Raw genomic sequence first — 22,752 nt, 5'->3', positions numbered from 1 at the left:
GTGTAGCACTATCTCAGGTAGTGTTGCGGCAGCACGATTGGATTCTCAATATTCCAAAATCGCAGCTGGTTCCGACGACTTGTCTTCTGTTTCCTAGGGATGTTCCTGGACACAGTCCAGAAAAAAGGTGTTTCTCCCGGAAGAGAAAGCCAGGGAGTTATCCGAGCTAGTCAGGAACCTCCTAAAACCGAACCAACTCTCAGTGCATCAATGCACAAGGGTTCTGAAAAAAAATGGTGGCTTCCTACGAAGCAATCCCATTCGTTAGATTCCACGCAAGAACTTTCCAGTGGAACCTACTGGACAAATGGTCCGGGTCGCATTTTCAGATGCATCAGCGGATAACCCTGTCACCAAGGACAAGGGTATCCATCCTGTGGTGGTTGCAGAGTGCTCATCTTCTAGAGGGCCGCAGATTCGGCATTCAGGACTGGGTCCTGGTGACCACGGATGCCAGCCTGCGAGGCTGGGGAGCAGTCACACAGGGAAGGAATATCCAGGGCTTAGGGTCAAGCCTGGATACATCACTTCACATAAATATCCTGAAGCTAAGGGCCATTTACAATGCTCTAAGCTTAGCAAGACCTCTGCTTCAAGGTCAGCCGGTGTTGATCCAGTCGGACAACATCATGGCAGTCACCCACGTAAACAGACAGGGTGGCACAAGAAGCAGGAGGGCAATGGCAGAAGCTGCAGGGATTCTTCGCTGGGCGGAAAATCATGTGATAGCACTGTCAACAGTATTCATTCCGGGAGTGGACAACTGGGAAGCAGACTTCCTCAGCACGACCTCCACCCGGGAGAGTGGGGACTTCACCCAGAAGTCGTCCACATGATTAAAAAACTCGACAGGTATTGCGCCAGGTCAAGAGACCCTCAGGCAATAGTTGTAGACGCTCTGGTATGTGTTCCCTCCTCTGCCTCTCATACCCAAGGTACTGAGATTGATCAGATGGAGAGGAGAAAGCACTATATTCGTGGCTCCGGATTGGCCAAGAAGGACTTGGTAACCGGAACTTCAAGAGATGCTCACGGAGGATCCGTGGCCTCTACCTCTAAGAAGGGACCTGCTCCAGCAAGGACCCTGTCTGTTCCAAGACTTACCGCGGCTGCGTTTGACGGCATGCCGGTTGAACACCGGATCCTGAAGGAAAAAAGGCATTCCGGATGAAGTCATCCATATCCTGATCTAAAGCCAGGAAGGATGTAACCGCAAAAACATTATCACCGCAATTGGCGAAAATATGTTGCGTAGTGCGAGGCCAGTAAGGCCCGACGGAGGAAATTCAACTGGGTCGATTCCTACATTTCCTGCAAACAGGAGTGTCTATGGGCTTGAAATTGGGGTCCATTAAGGTTCAGATTTCGGCCCTGTCAATTTTCTTCCAAAAAAGAGCTGGCTTCAGTCCCTGAAGTTTAGACGTTTGTAAAAGGGGTACTGCATATACAGCCTCCTTTTGTGCCTCCAGTGGCAATTTGGGATCTCAATGTAGTTTAGGTTCCAAAAGTCACATTGGTTTGAACCACTTAAATCTGTGGAGTTAAAATATCTCACATGGAAAGTGGTCATGCTGTTGGCCCTGGCCTGGGCCAGGCGCGTGTCACAATTGGCGGCTTTATCCTGTAAAAGCCCTTATCTGATTTTCCATTCGGACAGGGCGGAATTGAGGACTCGTCCTCAGTTTCTCCCTAAGGTGGTTCCAGCGTTTTCACCTGAACCAACCTATTGTGGTGCCTGCGGCTACTAGGGACTTGGAGGAATCCAAGTTGCTGGATGTTGTCAGGGCCCTGAAAATAATTCCAGGACGGCTGGAGTCAGGAAATCTGACTCGCTGTTTATCCTGTATGCACCCAACAAGCTGGGTGCTCCTGCTTCTAAGCAGACTATTGCTCGTTGGATTTGTAGTACAATTCAGCTTGCACATTCTGTGGCAGGCCTGCCACAGCTAAAATCTGTAAAAGCCTGTTCCACAAGGAAAGTGGGCTCATCTTGGGCAGCTGCCCGAGGGGTCTCGGCTTTACAACTTTGCCGAGCAGCTACTTGGTCAGGGGCAAACACGTTTGCTAAATTCTACAAATTTGATACCCTGGCTGAGGAGGACCTGGAGTTCTCTCATTCGGTGCTGCAGAGTCATCCGCACTCTCCCGCCCGTTTGGGAGCTTTGGTATAATCCCCATGGTCCTTACGGAGTCCCCAGCATCCACTTAGGACGATAGAGAAAATAAGAATTTACTTACCGATAATTCTATTTCTCATAGTCCGTAGTGGATGCTGGGCGCCCATCCCAAGTGCGGATTGTCTGCAATACTTGTACATAGTTATTGTTACAAAAATCGGGTTATTATTGTTGGGAGCCATCTTTTCAGAGGCTCCTCTGTTATCATACTGTTAACTGGGTTCAGATCACAAGTTATACGGTGTGATTGGTGTGGCTGGTATGAGTCTTACCCGGGATTCAAAATCCTTCCTTATTGTGTACGCTCGTCCGGGCACAGTATCCTAACTGAGGCTTGGAGGAGGGTCATAGGGGGAGGAGCCAGTGCACACCAGTTAGTCCTAAAGCTTTCTTTAGATGTGCCCAGTCTCCTGCGGAGCTGCTATTCCCCATGGTCCTTACGGAGTCCCCAGCATCCACTACGGACTATGAGAAATAGAATTATCGGTAAGTAAATTCTTATTTTGAAGGGCAGAATATTCGATGCGATTCATTACTACAGTAGCTGTAGCAATACATCATGTCTAAAATTGCCTTCCTCACTGATAAGGTGCAGAGTGCTAGAATGAACATTAGCAGAGTTCCTAATGTGGATGAAAGAAGGGGGGGGGGGGGGGGGGGGGTGTTTCAGTTAAGATGGCCATTGTTCTAGTGCTGAAGATGTGGGGAGGTAGGCTTAGCACTTACCTCCAATGATGGTAAAATGACTTGGTACCCAAAGTGTAAGGCTAAGAGGATGACAAGGGGTCACATGTACTAAGCCTTATTAAAGTGAAGAGTGTTAAGTGCCAGCAAATCGCCTTCTAACTGCCGTGTCACATGCCCTGTTTGAAAAGAGTTGGTTGGCTGGTAATTTATCACTCTCCACTTTATCACTTTTCAAGACTTAATACATCTGGCCCTGGGTATCATTTGCTTATCAGTTCTGCTGTCCTCAGTGGGCACCAGTAGGTAGCCCTTCTATATGCGGCTATTCCATGCCTCCCACATCCCCTTCTTGTTGACTCCCAGTGGTCTTCACCTGTACAGCAAGGGAACAAGTGTGAGCTGCTTTACTTGTTGCTGGTTCTGCTTCAGCCCCCTTGCTCTATGGGGTGTGGCTCATTAGATCTACACTAAAAAGGTCGACCACTAAAGGTCAACATGCATTAGGTTGACGGGGTCAACAGGTTGACATGGAAATGGTCTACACCAGAGGTTCTCAAACACGGTCCCCAAGGCAGCCTAAAAGTCCAGATTTTAAGTATATCCATGGCTCAGCACAGATGGTTAAATCAAATTCACTGAGGTGCTAATTAAGTCACTGGGGACAAGCATGGATATACCTAAAACTTGGAACCTTGGGGTGCCATGAGGACTGTGTAGGAGAATGTCTGGTCTACACAAAAATTAAAGCAGACACAGGTTGGTGGGGTGTTTTTTTTTTTTTTTTTGGAGGGGGGGGGGGGGGGGTGAGCTGTCACTTCTGCCACAAAAAAAAGCCCCATTAGTACACCGCATCCCCTCTCATGGTTCCCTTCGCTCGCCATGCTCTTCCCGGGCGTTGTCCATGTGGATGGTAAAGTTGAAAACAAAAAACTTGTGTTGCGCTTTTGAATATGTGGTCGACCTATTGACTAGACCTTTTTAGTGTAGACCTGTAGACTGGATACCCGTTCTTTGTTAGCACTTCTGTTCCTGATGACCTGCCAGTGCGAGGGAGCAGAGTTAATGACAATGAGTCTGGTTTGTGGTGCCAATCTTCAAAATGCTGGCAGTGCGTTTTGATTGGCTTGCTGCTCTAGTCTGTGATTGGATGTGCTTGACACTGTTTAGGCTTAAGCTCTCCGACGCTGTTAAACAACTTTAACTTCTCAATCGTGCTTCCCATGACGCTGAAGACTTCACGCACACACATACACATGCAGCTTTGTTTCTGGCAAGCCCCAGTAATTACTCATGTGGTGGCGTCTACAACTCTGGCGATGGATCCGGCGCCCTTCTCCATGTGTGGGCGGATTCCCAGGAGCGCTTCAGCTGGGCGCAGCTGCTCTCCGAGCCGTCCTACAGGGCTCCTCTTCTGCATAGTAATACAGTGATAGAACAATAAAAAATATATTCAAAGGTTCTACACATACAGATGGAGCCACGTTCATCTTGACTTCGCTGCTGCACCTAGGCGCACCATGGTTTATTAGCATAAGCCTTTCATCTGTTGTTCTCAGCTGCAATACAATACAGAGAGAACATTACAGCAGGGGATTAAGTCCGACTGCCTTGGCTCAGTTAACCCCGTTAAAGGCAAAGATGAAGAGGACTCCATCTGTACAAGACGGTAGTCTCCTCAGTTATACATCAGTTTAGTGCACAAACACTAGAGCAAATAGGAAAGATGACAATGGGTGCTGTACTAATATGATGAATACAAAGTTACCTTATCTGTCTACGGTAGGAAAACATGTTCCTCTGAAGTGTCCTGGGTTCCTCAGCGATGAGGAACATTGGGGCAGATGTATTAAGCCTGGAGTAATAAAGCAGTGATAGGAGCCGATTGGCTGGTGCGTTATCTGGCAAGTTACATATTGGAGCTGATTGGCTGGTGCGTTATCACCTTGCACTTATCAATGCTTTATCATTTCTCCAGGCTTAATACATCTGTCACTTTATTACATAGGCCTTAGTGAAAGCAAAACAAAGTACATACTGTAGTGTGGTCTGTTTTTTTTTAGATCTTTTTATTGAAGTACCATATGCATTTAAAGGCGGAAACATGACCGCAGAGATCATTCTGAGTAATTCAGACCTGATTGCTAGGCTGTGTTTTCTCACAGCCTGCGATCAGTTCTAAATTGCGTATGCACCGCAATGTGTAGGCGCGTCGAATGGGTACAAAGCGGATCACCACTCAGCAATGGGTTTGTGCGATAGATCCGTTTGCACGGGTGATCGCAAGGAGATTGACGGGAGGAAGGCGTTTGTGGGTGACAACTGACCGTTTTCAGGGAGGGGTTGGAAAAACGCAGGCGTGTCCATGCGTTTGGAGGGAGGGTTCCTGACGTTCATGCCGGTTCCGGACAGGCTGAAGTGTTTGCAGCGGCTGAGTAAGTCCTGGGCTACGCAGAGACTGCACACAATCAGTTTGTACACCTCTTCGCACACTTGCACAGCTAAAATGCGGCGACTATCTGATCGCAGCAGTGCAATAATCGCTAGCAATCGGGTCTGAATTAGGCCTGAAGAGTGATGTTGCAAAACATACATCGGAAATGTTTTACAGTGACCGTTTTATGCAAAGATTATATAGAGAATATGGCTTACAGAACATCATACTGTAGTCAAACAATATACAAAGTCCAATATAACGATGTTATAGAATAATAATGCATAAAAGCTAAAGAAGGAAATAAATACAAATTCTCTCTCCAATATAATTTTTTAATGAATGAGGATTATAAACGTACTGAAGTGTATCTAATAACACGGTCCTAGGTTTAGCAACAAGCTCTAGGAAAGCCTACCTTTTAATGTATTTAAGGTGTACGGCTACAAAAAAATCATTATATGGTTCCAAAGATCTATCCTAAAAAAGACCTCTGTCAGTCGTCCATAAGATAATATACCTCTGTAAATATCTGTAAATAATCCTATGTTTTTATACTCATTCCAAAAATGTGCTAAAATGGCCGTACATAGTGGTTAAAGCACAAGGCTTATCAATGTTGATCCTGAAAAGCTCACTCGCGCTAGACAATAGTCCTTGATGAGTTCTGTCAGGTCTAGTTGGGTGTAAAAGCTGTCCCGTTTATAGATACAAGGAGCTACCTATTTCACCAGTTGCTACGGTAACCCACCATGCCTTTTTCAAGGTCTATACAAGTGTAGGAAATAAAGTTTATACCGTAAAAAGTGCCAAGCAGGTTTGACTATGTGTGTCTTTCTGGCAAATCCAGTTTAGTTTACAGAGACAAACAGATTCCATTTTGGGTTAGTTCACAACAGTGGCCATATTTGCGAAGCCGTCGCCATCTTGGTGTAATCCAAGCAATTCCTAGCGACAGCCGTTTTCTAGAAGATAAAATAACAGCTGTTGGTTATTCCTCTAGTAACTTGTCTCCTTTTCAGTAGATATTTGTTGCAGTGTCCCCGTCTGCACCATGCTTATTTTCTTGAAGTAGCTTTTTTTTTTTTTTACATTTTAAACAAGGGTTTAAGAAAAGTGCTTGTATTGAATTGCACTGTTCTACAAGTTTTGTAGCCATTCTCTACACTCATTTGTAAAGGTTACTTCCAGTGGTCTCAGAATAAGAATGCCGATTCTTGGCTTGTATCTGCAGCTGAACCGGAGGTAGAACTTGTCTCTGTGAGTTCTGTTTAAGCTTTGCCTTCAGGATGTAAATGTAGCTCTGGGAATTTTAAAACTCTAACTGGCTAACACGCATTCCTCTATGGACGGGAGCCTCTGCCATAAGATTATACAAGTGTTGGTGCCACTTACAGGTGACCTAGTGTCCTCCTCATCCATACTGGAAATACTGTTGGTGTTCTTTGCAGGATCCCGTCTGTTGTGAGGGTCAGTTTATCACCTTGTTGAGCGAACACATGTTCTGCCAGTGAGGAGGCTCAAACCTCGCTCAACCCTTTTTGTGGAAGAGCAGGTGTCCATATTGAGAAATCCTGCAGAAGCGTTACGGTCACATTTGCACCTTCCCCCACTGAAATTGCCCTGTAGACTGTAAAATTGCGGTCATTAGTGTGTGTTTTATAATGTAACCTCTGGATTATGTATACTCTGGTGCCTGAGCTATAGATATTTTTGTGCAGCAAAGGATAAAGATTCAGCAGCTGCAACAAGCGAGGAACCAGAGTTGCCCCCTGCAGGAGACGGAACAGCCCCTGAGGAGCAGAAGTCTGAGCTAAGCAAGCAGGAGATGCTGGTGCAGTACCTGGCCGATGCTCACCACTTTGCAGTAAAGATAGAGGAAGCTATTGATGCTATTAGCAAGATGATGTATGAAGCCGCATCATCAGGTAAATACTCGCATTGCCTTGTTCTCTCCCTGAGCCCCTCATGTAGGTTTACAACCGTAACGGTTTTGTTTTATGCAGAAAGTGCCCCCTAGGCGAATTTACTAATGTGTGTCTTTGCAGTGGTGCAGGAAGTCATAGAATTCTTTGTTACGGTGTCGCAGTTTGGGGTGCCACAGGCTGTGATTGGGGTACGCCGTATGCTGCCTCTAGTCTGGTCTAAGGAGCCCGGTGTGCGAGATGCTGTGGTGGGGGCTTACCGGCAGCTGTACCTTGGCTCTACCTCCGACTCTGACAGGTAACTGGCGGTTTCATCCTGGTGTCGCTAGTCAGACATGCATGTACATATTTTCCAGCCCTTTTACACAATAAGGCCTGTGTTCATTATGCAGTGTAGTTTTCTGAAGGATTATTTGGCATTGAAATCTCATACAAAGGAGCGGGTTGATTTAAGCCAAGGCATCCGCTGAAACTGCTTCACACCTTACGTCTTGAAAGGTGGATCCTAGGAAGTGCTAGTGAAATCGGGATACCATACTTGGCCAAAAAAGTACTGGTCCTACTGTTTTTTAAAATGTGTTTTAAGTTCTCTCTAGTCAAGGATTCTATCTTTGCAGTTACTTAAGCGTATGTTGCAAAACTGTATAGTTCCTGTGTTCTAGAGCGCCTTTAGAGAGGTTCGCAATTGTGTATGGTTGTACTGATGGCGCACAGTGTAGGGGGTCACATTCAGTCCTCGTCTTTCAGGGTGAAAGCTCAGAATTTGGTCCGTAATCTGTCTCTGCTTATGGTAGACTCCTCTGCTGGGATGATCCAATGTTTGGAGGAGATAGTAAGTGCAAACACATCTACTCGTTTGTCTGCTCAGTGTCTTGCTACAATCGTATGTTTGATCTCTCCATTAAATCGTACGCTGCACAGATTCACGTTTCGGTCCCAAAATTTCTAAATGTTGGTTTTGTTTTTTCACATTTCTTAGGTCTTGGAATTTGTACAGAAAGGGGAAATCCGCCCCGCTGTGATGCAGTTGCTTTGGGAGAAGTTTACCCTTAAGTCTCCTTGTTCTGATCTGGAACGTCGGGCTGCCATTATGTTGTTGGGTATGATGTCTCGGTGAGTTTACTAATATACAGACCTTTCTAATATGCTCAATTGTGTGCGCCAACTCTTACCAGTCTCTCTGATCCATCTTAGGGGTGAGCCAGAAATTGTGCTCAGTAACTTGGAAACGCTGGTTACGGTGGGCCTGGCTCAGGATGTGCAGCGGGATTATCAGGTGGCGCAAGAAGTCTGTAAATGCATCTTAAAAATCACAGATAGCCAGAAGGTCAGTAGGTTGAGGATGAGGTGTGTTCAGTACAGTGTGTGGGGTGGGGGGGGGGGAGGGGGTTGTGTCTGGTATGTGGGCTGTGTTGGTGTTTTAGCAACTTCTAGAAAATAGATTGGCTTCAGCAGTGCTTGTATAATTGTTACTGACTGTGACATGTCAGATATTTCAGCTTGTCTCTTCATTCCTTTTGCAGCCGTCTCTGGGTAAGAAATCTACACCTTTTCGGCTTCCAAGGGACCACTGTCTGTTCCAAAATCTAACCGAAGCCGTTGTCGGAGGTGAGTGCTCTGATTAAAAGTCAGTATTTGGACATCGTAATGATGGCAAACTTGGCATATACAATGTGAACGCTCTTTATTAAAATGTATTAAGGGAGAATTCAATTACCTGCGGTAAATTGCTGCAGGTGAAAATGGGAGGTAGCCTTGCTATTCAATTTCACTTCTGCTTTTCCCTGTTAACGTCTGTTAAAGTAGCCTGATGGCAACAGACCATTGCATGATTGCATTGCTGTGTACTCACATTCCCGCTACTTAGCAGAACCTGCTGAAGCATTGATCTGATGGTAAGGAATCCCTCGCCTTAGTCCCTGTAGTGTTACTTGGTAACTATCCCTAATTTCAAGGGTCCGTGTAAGGTTTAAACAATAAAAAAAAAAAAATTGTCTCTAAATTTCCCTATTCCTTATCGGCGCGCTGCATAGTATACTTATTCTGTATATGTCTCAGTATCACTAGTAATATTAAACATGGACTATTAAATTGCAAACAAATGGGAGACCGCTCAGTGACACGGCAGGGTAACGCACATCAGGGCACAATTGCGCTGCGCCATGCCCTTGTGAAGTGCTCGCATGCACCGGCCCCGTGTAGTGTCCGAGAAGTGAATGTAAAAATAAAATGTTGGTCACTTGTCAGTTTGTGTATATGAGGATGAACCTGACCTTGGTAAGAATGGGGATGTGTGTGTGTGTGTGTGTGTGTGTGTGTGTGTGTGTGTGTGTGTGTGTATAATAATACTGTGATATTGTATGTCAGGCATCAGTCAGCAGAGCCTGCATTGGTTGCCCTTCAAAGAGACTGCAGTCCGGCTGGTGTATGAAATCTCTGAAGAGCCAGAGGAGATCTGTGCGGACCTCTTACAGCGATGCAGCCAACAGGTCCTACAGGAGATGAACCAGCAGGGGGAAGGTGAGCAGGCATTGATACCGCAGTGTTACATGCAGTGCAGGCGCTTTAACCTTTGAAAAATGCATCTCTGGAAAAACCATTGCATGGAAGGGATAACAGATATGTAGCCACTTCTCTGAACAACAGGGTTTAGGTCTGTGTTAATTCCAAACTTTGCATACGCTTGCCCAGCACAGGATTAATGTGTAGAATTTTTTTTTTTTTTCTCCCCCCCCCCCCCCCCCCCCCCCCCCAACATATTTTTATTGAGGTTTATATAGTACAACATGTATTCTCAGAGATTAACATAATACATAGTTGAGAGTAAGGGCTGATGAAGTCTGAGACACACAGGTCAAATAAGCGGCCGAATCAGAGATAAGACCTCATTTTCTCTATTTTCTAGTACAAAATAGGACAACTATGGGCGACAGTATTATGGGAGTCATATAAGAGCTGTATCACAGAACTATCTATCCCCAAATTATCCTAGAGGCAGAAACAGTATAGTAACATAACTATTTTAGATTATAGAACATTCTAGTATGTTCTCCCTATTGGGGAACAAATAACTAAAAATAAAAATTAAGTAAGAATATAGAAAAAGTAATGATGCACAGTGAGAAAAAACAAGAAGAAGAAAAAATCAAATATAACAAACAACAGTACCTGCCAGGGTGAAGGGACCGCCGACCCATCCATGGAGACATCAGAGCAAACAAGAATGTATATGCGACGGAGATTTGTGAAAAGGGTGTAGGGTGGGGGAGTAAAGGGAGCCTAGAGAGGTAGTAGGTAGTAGCAGGGGGTACGATAATGGGGACAGGAGAGTCAGAAGAGCACAGAGGTGTAGTGGGTTACTTGATTATGAAAGGGTAACGGGAGGGCCATCAGATAAAAGTTGTCTGCCGTACCACGTGGTACATTGAAAACTCTGATTAATTGCCAGTTTTGTCAGAGTGGGCAATGTATTGATGAATCGGCCCCAGCATTTAAATAACGCAGGGGTCAATATCTCTTTATTTAGGGATGTCTCTAGCCAATCCATCGTGAATAGGAAGAGTAGCCTAGAGGTAGCTAGTGTCAGTGTAGGGGGGTTTTCGGAGATCCATTGTTGGAGGATGGCTTTTCTGCCAACCGCTGAGAGAATCATTATCATTTTCGTGTTCTGGGGGGGAGATTTAGGTTGGTCCAGGATATACCCAAAGAGAGCCCAAGGAGCAGTACATTGGAAGTGTAGACCTAACTCGGAGGCACTGTATGACTGTAAGTCAGCCCAAAATGTCTGAATAAGGGGACAGTGCCAAAAGCAGTGCATAAGATCGGCTATTGGTGCCGAGCATTTTAAGCATTTTGCCGATTCAGATAAGCCCATCAAATGACCCCTCCTAGGGGAGACATAAGCTCTATGTAAAATTTTGTAGGACATTTCCTGATATAGACTAGCCGGAATAAGTTTAAGGGAGGATGTGAAGCTGTCCATTATGGCTTCCGGGGTCATGGAAGGGATTTGAGAGGACCATGTCTGTACTTGGGATAGGTCGGTGGTGGGAATATGTTCCGTTCGGATGCGGGTATATAGGGACGAGATGGAGCATGTCCCCGAGCGTAATAGCGTGTCTAGGCTGTTAGTAAAATCCGATGGGCCGAGGTGAGAGAGAACTGCGTGAATATAATGAGAGGCCTGAAAGAAGTAAAATTCGTGGTTAGGGTTAATATCGAATTTGGCAAGTGCTTCAGTGAAAGTGAGTGGCTTCTTCCCAGAATCGAGGAAATCACCAACCCGTGTGAGACTGGCAGTATGCCAAGCAGTGAAAGGGTATGAGGCTAGACCCTTTTGAAAGTGTGGGTTGCCAAGGAGGGGAAGGAACAGGGAGAAGGTATGTTGTAATTTTAAAGATTTCCTGGAAAGTCTCCAAGCTACCGCAGTGGATGTTAGGAGTACATTGTCCATGAGAGTGGGTGGTAGATCAGATTTGGAAGCATGTAGGACAAAGCTAAGAGACAAAGGGGTGCAGAGTTGGGAATCAACCAGCGAATCGGTGAAAACCGATGTGCCGTTGAGCCAATCCATAGCAAAACGGAGTAGGCAGGCCCTATTGTATTGCTCTATGTCCGGTAGATTCAGCCCTCCATTCTGCACTGTCTGAGATAATTTAAAGAAACTTATTCTGGGTCTTTTACCGGCCCATATGAATTTGGAGATGAGTTCAGGAGGGTGAGGTCAGATTTAGAGAGCAGGACTGGTACCATCTGGAGGACATAGAGCAGTTTAGGAAAACTAGCCATCTTTACCAAATTACAGCGACCCATAAGATTAAGGGGTAGTTTTTGCCATAGCATCAACTCGGTTTGGATTTTAGTGAGGATGGGGTGTATGTTGTCAGGGTAGAGGCGAGCAGGGTCGGAGGGGAGAATGACTCCTAGGTACGTGATATGGGTGGGGGCCCACCGGAATGGAAAGGGGGTGTCCCATCCCGTAGTTATCTGGGGGAAAATAGCCAAGGCCTCTGATTTATCTAGATTAATCGAAAATCCTGCAAAGGAGGAAAAGCGGGAGATGGCTTTCTGTAGCGCCATAACAGATTGTCTTGGGTTAGAGGTGAGCAGAAGGATATCGTCTGCGAATGCCATTAATTTAATCTCTCTGTTACCGATTTTAATACCCCGAAATATTGGGAGGTTGAGGATATAGCGTATAAACGGTTCTAGAGCTAGGTTGAAGAGGAGGGGGGAGAGAGGGCAGCCTTGTCTAGTTCCTCTCTCGAGGGTGAAGGGAGCTGAGGAGATATTGACTACCACCTGGGCGGTAGGGTTGTCATATAGAGAGTCAACAAGGCCACGAAACTTATCGCCAAATTGCTGATATGATAAAACTCTTGCGAGATGAGGCCAGGCAATCTTGGTAAAAGCCTTCTCTGCATCAAGATTTATTAGGATATTGTCTATAAGGTTGTGGGAGCGTGAGTGTGTTATGGCCGCCAAGGCGGTCCTAATGCCCTGAACAGACTGTCTGTGTTTGATGAATCCTAGTTGTGCAGGTGATATAATTCGAGATAGGCAGAACTGTAGTCTATTGGCCATTAGTTTCGTGAGGATCTTAAAATCCTGGTTGAGGAGGGAGATTGGTCTGTAAGAGCCAGGTAGGGAGGGGTCTTTTCCAGGTTTCGCTATGACTATAATCGTGGCCTCGTTGAATCTAATCGGGGTTTGTTTGGAGGTAAGGATGTGGTTGTAAAGAGACGTGAGGGTGGGGGCCAGCTCATCCCGAAGCATTTTATAAAACTCTGCGCCAAAACCATCAGGACCGGGGCTTTTGTTATTCGGTAAAGATTTGATGATGTCAACAATCTCCTTGATTGTGACTGGGGTCTCCAAAGATTCTCTCTCTTCCTGAGTAAGGACAGGAAGAGCAGCCTCTTCCAGGAAAGCGAGGTTGGCTTCCAGGTCGTCGGGGCCCTTGGCATACAGAGATTGATAAAAGTCTCTAAATTTAGTGCAAATGATTTCGGGGTCAGTATTTAGCGTGTCGTGGCTGTTAATGGCGTTTACCCACGTGCGGGCTTTAGGTCCTTTGATTAAATTGGCCAGTAATTTGCCTGACTTGTTGCCCCATCTGTGGAGTTTGTTGCGTTGGTAGTCGTAGGACAGTTGGGCCCGCTCCGTGAGGAATGTGTCATAGATAAGTTTGGCCGATAGATAAGCCTCTTTGTGGGCAGGGGTATCATGTTGAGTATATCTTCCATATGCAGAAGTGAGTGTGGTGCTTAGGGACTGTAGTTTGGAAGAAAATGCCTTCCGTTTAGAGTGGGTATATGACATTACATGTCCTCGAAGGACGGCCTTAGCCGCTCCCCAAAAGACTGGTGTGTCTATGCTCTGGTCTTTATTGTCTGTGGTATAATTGAGCCAGGATTGCTTCATGTGTAGGAGAAAGTCGTTGGAGTTGCGAAGATAGGCAGGGAAGCGCCAGCGGGGTGGGCTATGAGGGGACATGGCTAGTTGGATATGAAGAGATATGGGGGCATGATCTGAGATGATGATGTTATCAATGGAGGTGTGTAGAACCCTGGAGAGGAGGTGAGTAACAGTGAATATATAGTCGATTCGAGAGTGAGAGGAATGCGGGTGGGAGTAAAAAGAAGTCCTTTTGAGTAGGGTGGAGTATTCGCCAGGGGTCTACGAGATCTAACTGGGAGCAGAAAGAAGACAAGAGCTGTGTGAGGGTCGTAGCTGTGGAGGTACTCACCCTAGATCTGTCCATGGATGGGTCGACCACTAAATTGAAGTCTCCTCCAACTATTAGGTTCTGGCTGCCCCAGGTACATAGAATCGTCAAAAGATCTGCAAAAAAGGAATCAGATGAGGTGTTGGGTGCATAGAGGTTTAGAAGTGTATAAATAACGTTATCGGTACATATATCTATTAATAGAAATCTACCTTCAGGGTCAGAAAGTTTTCTCTGTATAGAATATTGGAAATTGGTATGAAATAATGTTGCCACCCCCCTTGACTTAGAATGGTATGGAGCTGAGATGCATTCTCCTATCCAAGGGGCCCGTAGGGTGTGTCTAGGATCAGCTAACCAATGGGTCTCTTGGAGGAATACGATATGGGGGGACATACGCTTCAAGTGAGAAATTACTTTTTTCCTCTTAACCGGGTGATTAAGGCCCTCTGTGTTCCATGATACTATACGGAGTAGCGTATTTGTTGTATCTCCGTCTACATGGGGGTGTGGGTGGGCGTCAGTAGACATGTCAACCCACCCCTACCGGGTAGAAGAGTAAAAGGGGAATATGAAGAGTGAAGTAGGGTCCCCCCCGTCCCAGCGAGCGGGGGGGGGGGTCCCCCAATGGGGGGAAGGGGTCCCAGCCCAGGCAGGTAAACTTAACAAAACAGACAAATATTAACAAAAACATCAGTGAACAACAGGAAGTGTAAATAGTAAATCAAAAGTGAATATCACACTTCTCAAGAGCATCATGTGAGGCCCAAGTGCAGACTTAGGCAGTAGTGGGTTGCTAAGAAGTATAATCATGCAGTGATCAAGTGTCGGGTATGGTGAAATGTAGTCTGGCCTCTTCCGGGTCCTCAAAGAAACGCGGCCGCCCATCTTCGAAGACCCTGAGACGGGCAGGGTAAAGTAGTGAGAACTTGATCTTTGCGTCAAAGAGGTATTTGCAGATGGGGGCAAACTCTCTGCGTTTGTTGGATACCAATGCGGAGAAGTCCTGAAAAATGAGAAGGCGTTCTCCATTGACGTAGAGGTCGGTGGCCTTGCGGTAATGGTCAAGGAGTTTCGCTTTGTCTGCATAGTTCAGGAAACGCACAATGACTGGGCGAGGGCGTCCCGAGGAATTTTTTCTTTCGGGTCCCAATCTATGGGCTCTCTCGATAGCGAGGGGGGTTCCTTTTAGATCTATAGACAGTCGTTCCGGGATGCTAGATGAAAGGAGGTCTGAGAGCTCGCGGCCTCTCACCGATTCAGGGATACCTATGACCCGCAGATTATTACGTCTGCTGCGATTTTCGAGGTCATCAAGCTTCTCCGATAGGTCAGAGACCTCCAGCTGTCTGGCCTGTAGGGAGCGTTGGGCTTCCTCTAAATTATCTTCCAGGGTCGATATCCTCTGTTCCGCTTCATCGAGGCGGGTGGAATGCTGAGTCAGCAGTGTCGAGGAAGATTCGATGGCTTCTTTAATGCCCGCCAGCTTCTCATCTAAGAGCGGCCCTAGGACCGCTACCAGGTCTTTATTTTTCATCTTTGGTTGTTTGGTAAGCGGGCGTGATTTGCGAGAACGTTGGGATAGCGGTCGAGTGGTAGGAATCAGACGACTCGCCGCGAGGGGTACCGTCTTGAGTGTTGAGCAGTGCCTGCGGACATCAAGGGCAGATGGATCAGGAACTTTTCCATGCAGGTAATTCTGGATAGATATGTGGAATCCACTCGCATGGGATGTAAGTAGTAAAGGATATAACGGGCCTCACATATTAAGTAATAATTTTCAGTGCACTTCCATCATGTTTGTACAGCACCAGGGGTAGGGAAGATGCGGGGCGTGAGGCATAGGGGGACTTGTCGTAGGGGTGAGGTCCCGGAATCTGTAAAGGTAGGTGTGGTACAGGGCCAAGACCGTAGGCCTCAGGCCATCATCCCGTCACTGCGGGGCATAAGCAAGAATAGGCAAATAAACAAATAGGTAGGTGAGGAAGAGTTCCTCACCGCACTGTGGAGTGACGTTCTGTTCAGTGCGGCTCCCGTCTCCCTGTGTCTTGATATCTTTGTTTCTGCCTGTGAGGGTGTGGCAGATACGTCTGCCGGTTGCCGTATTCCGCGGGCCGGGGAGGCAGGGAGTGGGGCAGTAGTCTTCCGGGTTATGGGGGTAGGGTTGCCCCGAGCTCCGGCTGCAGGCTGGCTGATCGTTTGGTAGATGTGCCAGCTATATCAAGTGTATAGGCAGGGGAGCTCTAGCCAGGTATTGCTAGGCCTCCTCTCCAGTAAATGGCAGCAGGAATTAGTGGGGGGGGGGGCAGCAGCCGCTGCTCCGGGTGCGGTGGTTTGTCTCCTCTGTGGTGATGTGACAGTCAGTTTTTGTCAGGGGTCAAGAGTGTGGGCAGAGAGCCTACCTCGTAGGTGTCTCGTCCCCGGGTCTCGTCCCTGCTACACGACTCTCAGCGGCTGAAGGCAAGATGGCCGCCGGGTCCCGCGCCGGGGAGAGAATGCACCCTCCCTTCAGTCAGCTGCCGCCGCCAGCCGGAGTGGCCGTCTAGCACGTACCTTCGTCCGCGGACGGCCGCCAGCCTCCCGAGTCCCAGCAAAGGTGGGCTGATGGTGGGTCCCGTCGCTACGGCTCGTGCGGAGGTCCGGCGGGTTGGCGCTGTAATTTAGGCCCCGGCTTGGGGACTGTGAGTGGGCCGCAGTCCGCGGGAGCCTCCACGGCGCTCCCCGACTCCGCGACCACGGGTTTTTGTCAGCGGTGGTGTTGGGGGGATATATGTTGCCGGGGGGCGGTATGGGAGAGTGGATCTGGGCAGGCTAGGAGGGTATTTTGGTGTTAGTGGAGCAGGAGCTATACCGAGCTGCGACTGCTCTCCTCCATGGTCAGGCCACGCCAATGTGTAGAATTCTATTAAATATCTGTGCAGTCTGAGTAATATGGTGTGCCTACTAACGTTATACCTGGCCATGTCCAGAATTGCCATTTGGCCACCCGAAACCTACCCTTCTCAGAGACTACTGATAGAGAGCAAGATTCTGACTAGTAAAAATCACATGATGGCACAGTAGTAAATATTGAGGTGTGCAAGCAGACTTGTACTGTAACAGCGCCAACATACTGTACTGGGAGCTGGAACCAGTGTCGCACAGTGCACTTGTAGGGACACTGCAGTGTGTAGTCTCCCAGACTGTACACTGCTCATTGCTCTACTGTCTGTTTTATAGTCATTCTGCACTATCTCCCTTCACTTTCTTTCATCATTCCTTCCTGATTCACTTAGGTGAGTGTGTCCGGGGCTAGGACCTGGTTGGGACATTTGTAATATTTCTGCCTGTGCCACGATAAACTCTAGTGGCCGCTAGCCACCTGTGCAGCATATGATGCAGGAATTCAGCAACCACATACTGACAGCAGGGGTGATTGAATGGGTTCAACAGACACATGGTTAAGCCAGCTTGAGCAAAGTGTTCGACCCTGGCTATGCAGGTCTCTTACAGCTGTCTTCCCTTCCACAGGGACAGAGGGGGTCATTCCGAGCCCGCCCCGCATGTCGGTGCCCCCCCTGCAGAAGTGCAAAGGCATCGCACAGCGGCGATGCCTTTGCACTTCAAGAGTAGCTCCCGACCAGCGCAGCTTTAGCGTGCTGGCCGGGAGCTACTAGTCGCTCCCCGGCCAGCAGCGGCTGCGTGTGACGTCTTGCAGCCGCTGCTGCCCGCCCCCCATTTGGTCCGGCCACGCCTGCGTTGGCCGGACAGCTCCCAAGAAACGGCAGCCAAACGCCGCTGTTCCGCCCCCTCCCGCCCAGCGATCGCCTCTGCCTGTCTGGCATGCGCCGGCGCACTACGGCGCATGCGCAGTAGGGACCCGTTTGCTCGGCTGCGACACAAAGCAGCGAGCGAACGGGTCAGAATGACCCCCAGAGTGCTGTTGGCAGCCGTGTTGCTTCTTTTCCCTGTTTGCTGCTGCCTCCCCATTTGCCACTTGTAAAACCTCAGCTGTTGCTGAGAAGAATGGAAATGGCCTGGGAAAACGGCAGCCCCCAGGGTTCTGGATACGGGGTGGAGGGAAGCATATTAGACTTTGTAGTGACATTACGTAGCTGCAGGTTTTGCCTATAATTGAGATTTGTTTCTCTCTCATTTCTCAGCAACTGCAGTGTCTGCATACCTGCTCACCCACCTGCTGTCACTGGCAGGGGACGTGGCACTGCAGCTGGTGATACACTTGGAATGTACAGTCAGTGCGGAGCTCAGGAGAAGAAGAGTCTTAAAGGAGGAACAAGAAGCGGAGAAACTGGGGAAGAACAAGCGAAGTAAGAAAAAGGTGAGCGCTCCATTTGGGTAACTGACTGATACAGTATAGGTGTTGGCAAGTGTAGTAGTAGATGTCTGAATATGAATAGTGATATACCCACGTTGCTTGGGGAAGACCATTTCGCTGCTTGTCTGATTCCTAGGCTCTGTCTTATCCAGGGGAACGAGAGTATGGAGGAAGAAGACCTGGGGCTTGTGGGCGCCTCTGCAGATGACGCCGATGCTGAACTAATACAGAAGATCTGTGACAATGAGCTACTTGGCGGTAAGTGTGGGACATGGAAGCATGGCAGAGGGGGGGTGCCTGTTACTGAGTTGGGTAGAAGGTCTCTGTATGGGCCAACTGAAGGCCTTTGTTCCGTAGGGCAACAGTACCTGTCTGCATTTCTGCCCCTTGTTCTCCGGGTCTGTAAAAGCTCATCGAAGTACACGGATCCGGACCTGTGCACAGCGGCCTCCCTGGCTCTCACCAAGTTTATGATGATCAGGTAACGTCTGGATTTTCTAATGGGTGTTTTTTTGTTTTTTTTGTATAAATTCTTTAACAGCCCCACCGTTGAGTTCTGCGGTAACTCCTCATTCTGCTCTCTCTCCAGCTCTGATTTCTGTGACTCTAACCTACGTCTGATCTTCACTCTTCTGGAGAAGTCCGTACTGCCGCGGGTGCGCTCTAATATAATGATTGCTTTAGGGGACCTCAGCATCCGCTTCCCCAACCTTATTGAGCCGTGGACCCCACACCTCTATGCCAGGTAAAAAGCTTCACAAAAAAAAATTCTTGACATGTATTATATAGAATGTAGCCGCCAAGTGTTTGAGGACACATCTGTATTTGACTTTCTCCTTCATCCACTAGGGGCCACTGGAGCGTAGTTACAATGGGGAAATAGTAGGCAGTAATTGGGAGCTGGCACTTTAAAATTCTCACACTGTGGCTAGCTCCTCCCCTACTATCTCCCCTCCAAGCCAGTCTTAGTTTAGTGCCTGATGTGAGCTGGTTCACTTGGGTTTAGCTGAAGAAAATTTTCTTTTTTCTTTATTTTATTTTTTCTTTCACACATGCACAGACTGGCAGCTCAGCCACTGCCAGTCTGCACCGCGGGAGCTGCCGGCGGGGTCCCATCGCAGCTGCGTGCTGCTCGGGATGGGCCCCGGCTGAGGGAGACACTGAGCTCTCCTGAGTTGGCGGACACCGCCGCGTGCGGCGCGTGTCGTGGCCACTCCATCCAGCAGAAGATTCCGGCAGCATGGCAGCGGTGAGTATCAAAAATGGCCGGACACCGCTGCGTGCGGCGCGTGTCGGGGCCACTCCATCAGAAGATGAGTATCAAAAGGGACCGGACACCGCTGCGTGCGGCGCGTGTCGGGGCCGCGGGGTCGAGCTGGAGTACGCCTAAAGTGTGGTGAGTACAAACATCCCCCCTTCCAGACTGATGTATGTTTTACAGTTTCAGTTTTCAACATATGTATGGACCCCTATACTCTCCAGTCATAGAAGGCTGGAGTGCATCAAAGGCGCTTACTAATTTGAACTTGGCGCCATTATATGGGAGGCGGAGCTTCAGCCCGCTCTGTAAGCTGGCTCAGCGCTCTTCACTACCCGGCTGCAGAAGGCAGCCGGGGGATACAGAACAGTGAGATGTTAGTTGAATCCAAGGCTGGTTGCCTTTTATAGTTGCCGCCATCTTATGTCAGTGTGGTGTAAAAATAACAAAAACATGGGGCTCTGTTCATGAAACGCTCCCCGGCCACAGCATACAAGCGGCCGGGGAGATACAGGGCGCTTCCCGCTTACTGTAGAGCAGGTTTGAATTTGGCGCCGAAGCGGAGGGGGCGGAGCTAACTCCCGCTCTGTTCGGCGGGCTAAGCGCTCTCCGTCCCCCGGCCGCTACAGGACCGCCGCTTCACTGTCACACCGCTCCCCGGCCGCTGCAAGCTCCCTTCCCTCTCCGGGCTGTTCAGGGAGGATAAAGGTAGGATGTGGGGGTGAAGGCTATTCCCGCTTTGCTCAGCGGGCTCCCGGCGGCGGATCGCAGCGTTCACTGCCTCTAGGCACAAATCCTGTCTCAGGGGGTTTTTTAGTTTTTCTGTGCAGGGAGTTGCTGACATATTTGTAATATCTGACTTTGGCAGCCATTCCTCCCTGCAGGAGAGTCCTCTGCCTGGCATTTCATACAGGAGCCTGCTCTATTACAGGAGCTGGGGCTCATCTCATTAATGATTAAAAATCTACTGTGCACAATTTCTTTACCCTACATATACTACAGTATTTATCTACCCTATTGGGTTCACATACACGGTTGGATTCACTGTGGGTGTGTGTGTATGTATGTATGTATGTATGTATATATATATATATATATATAGAGAGAGATAGAGATAGAGATAGAGATAGAGATAGAGATAGAGATAGAGATAGGTATGTATATAGATATGAATATATATAGATAGGTATGTATATAGATATGAATATATATAGATAGGTATGTATATAGATAGGTATGTATATATATATATGTGTGTGGAGGTATGTATATAGATATATGCATACAATACCGTATATAGGGCAGTACGGATGGTGTGGTGGTTGGCATTGCGGCATGGAGGTCATGGGTTTGGTTCCCACCAGTGCCCTAATTGTGTGTAGTTTGTACAGATGTGTCCACATACATCTTTAAGATAAAACAAACCACTTCCGCAATGTTTTCTAATAACAAAATACCTCCTTGCCACATAACATTTTCCCCCATCTTTTCTCAGTCTGGTCACCATTTTGAAAAGCCAGCGGAACCTCCGAGAAACATCTGGTGCACCTAAATTTAGCGATACACTACATACAGGGCGGGGTGTTGCCTTCCCTTTATTATTCCTTGGTGTCACTAGTTACTAATGCTATTTGTAATTTGGGGAATGCGTGTAAGGCATCAGACAAATAGCGCTGCGGCTCAGTACGCTAGTAGCGGGTATCTGTACAGGGGGACCAGGGTTTGAAAATAAAGAAACTTTAAGGGGAGCTCCTATAGCCTAGGGCTAAGACTCCTGTCCCACAGCGCGGCGCTACTGGTTCAGGTCTCCGCTGCTCCAGAAAGTTTATTTGAATCGTGTCGGTCACTACACATTATAGTGCAGACCTTACATAGGGCTGTGTTTCTTTAACCCACCTTTTCTCCTCTCACCTGGGATAGTTAAAGAATTCCCTATTAGGTGTGAAGTATGCGGCGGAGCCATCTGCTTAGCCCTCCACGCACCGGCAGAACACTCCTGTTTGAACAGCTCAGATTATGCAGGTAATGTCACTATTAACCAGAGATCTTGTACGTCATTTCACCTCTCCAGGTTTCTAAAGGAACCTTGCTAACCTTCCAGGTTACAATACTAATGATGTCTGTTTTCTGTGGAGTCTGAACCTGTGTCTCAGAATATCCAGGTGCATTATACAGCAGTTCGTCTGGTACTGCAGGTAAAGGAGGCGGACACGTCAAGTCCATCAGGGTTCGACGCCAATGACGAAATGACAGCGACTGGCCCAGTCTCGGATGAGCTGGGCAGGCTCCGGTAGGCGGCCGGCAGACACCCGAATACACAATATCAGGTATCAAACAATGTTTGTTTTCCCTATCCTCTCCCCACAGTCGGCAGGAGATGGTATCAGAACCTCTCTAGGGTTTACCCCTCGATGTATCGCCGGTCCAACAAGCTGCCGTTTTCCTGAGCAACCTTGTTCAGGGACCCATTGAAGACATATACGGCAGCATGGTTCTACCTTGTCCGGAGCAGGTAGGTTGTGGAACAATTGTCCTCTAGGTTACAGGATGTTTCACATCAGGATCAATTGATACTTTGGTACAGGTCCGAATCACGATTCTGCTCTATGATCTTTGAAGGTCTCCACGTCTGCAGACTCGGACCCTGCATTTTAGCTTGGGCTGTCTTAAACCGACGACCTCTGGGTCTGCGACTGTGACAGGTGAACATGTAATCCTACGGGGCAGATGGTTCAGGGGAAGGAACTTTCTGCAGGATTTCTTGAACCATTGGAGGTAAGTCCACTTTGCTTTCTCCTAATACTGCCCCAGCTCCAAGACAGACCTTTACCGGTCTTTCCTTTAGATTTTTCCGTGCCCCTTCAAAAACTTTCGACTCCACACGGGCGATATTTCAGTCGCCAGGGGATCTCAAAAAAAAAAAAAAAAACTGAAGCAGAGGTTCAGCATCCTCCTATAAACCCACTACAGGTCAGACTTTCCTACCACCTGGAGGGTCCCAGGGTAGGCGCAGGTCGGTGGTCCTATGGGAAGAACTGAGAAGGCTTGGGCGGTTACAAACTAGATTTCAGAGTACAACCATCTCAGGAGTCCCTCGGCAGGGGTCGGCCGATTTACGATGACAAGAGAGTCATACTGCAGGCGGCGCTCCATATGCTTCTAACCGCAAAGGGTGTTGATCCCTGTTTTTCACATATCATTTGAATCGGGACAGTTCTCAGGCCTTTGTTTT

General features: G+C 47.9%; 1 protein-coding gene across 3 annotated transcripts in view; it reads left to right on the top strand.

Annotated features, from left to right (window-relative positions):
• NCAPD2 (non-SMC condensin I complex subunit D2) overlaps positions 1 to 22,752 on the top strand; it is a 108,895-nt gene that overhangs the window by 18,813 nt on the left and 67,330 nt on the right. For 2 of the 3 annotated variants that reach the window (XM_063962434.1, XM_063962435.1), the window contains exons 15-25: positions 7,017 to 7,223; positions 7,344 to 7,518; positions 7,968 to 8,052; positions 8,200 to 8,333; positions 8,415 to 8,547; positions 8,744 to 8,828; positions 9,588 to 9,740; positions 18,090 to 18,265; positions 18,415 to 18,520; positions 18,605 to 18,743; positions 18,852 to 19,007. In XM_063962434.1, the coding sequence (XP_063818504.1) occupies positions 7,017 to 7,223; positions 7,344 to 7,518; positions 7,968 to 8,052; positions 8,200 to 8,333; positions 8,415 to 8,547; positions 8,744 to 8,828; positions 9,588 to 9,740; positions 18,090 to 18,265; positions 18,415 to 18,520; positions 18,605 to 18,743; positions 18,852 to 19,007 (1,549 nt within the window). The remainder of the gene's footprint in view (positions 1 to 7,016; positions 7,224 to 7,343; positions 7,519 to 7,967; positions 8,053 to 8,199; positions 8,334 to 8,414; positions 8,548 to 8,743; positions 8,829 to 9,587; positions 9,741 to 18,089; positions 18,266 to 18,414; positions 18,521 to 18,604; positions 18,744 to 18,851; positions 19,008 to 22,752) is intronic. The other variant, XM_063962436.1, reaches the window with a different exon arrangement.

The sequence above is a fragment of the Pseudophryne corroboree genome, chromosome 3 (genome assembly GCF_028390025.1).
Source record: "Pseudophryne corroboree isolate aPseCor3 chromosome 3, aPseCor3.hap2, whole genome shotgun sequence".
Taxonomy (NCBI): Eukaryota; Metazoa; Chordata; class Amphibia; order Anura; family Myobatrachidae; genus Pseudophryne; species Pseudophryne corroboree.
This window is presented reverse-complemented; position numbering and strand designations above follow the sequence as displayed.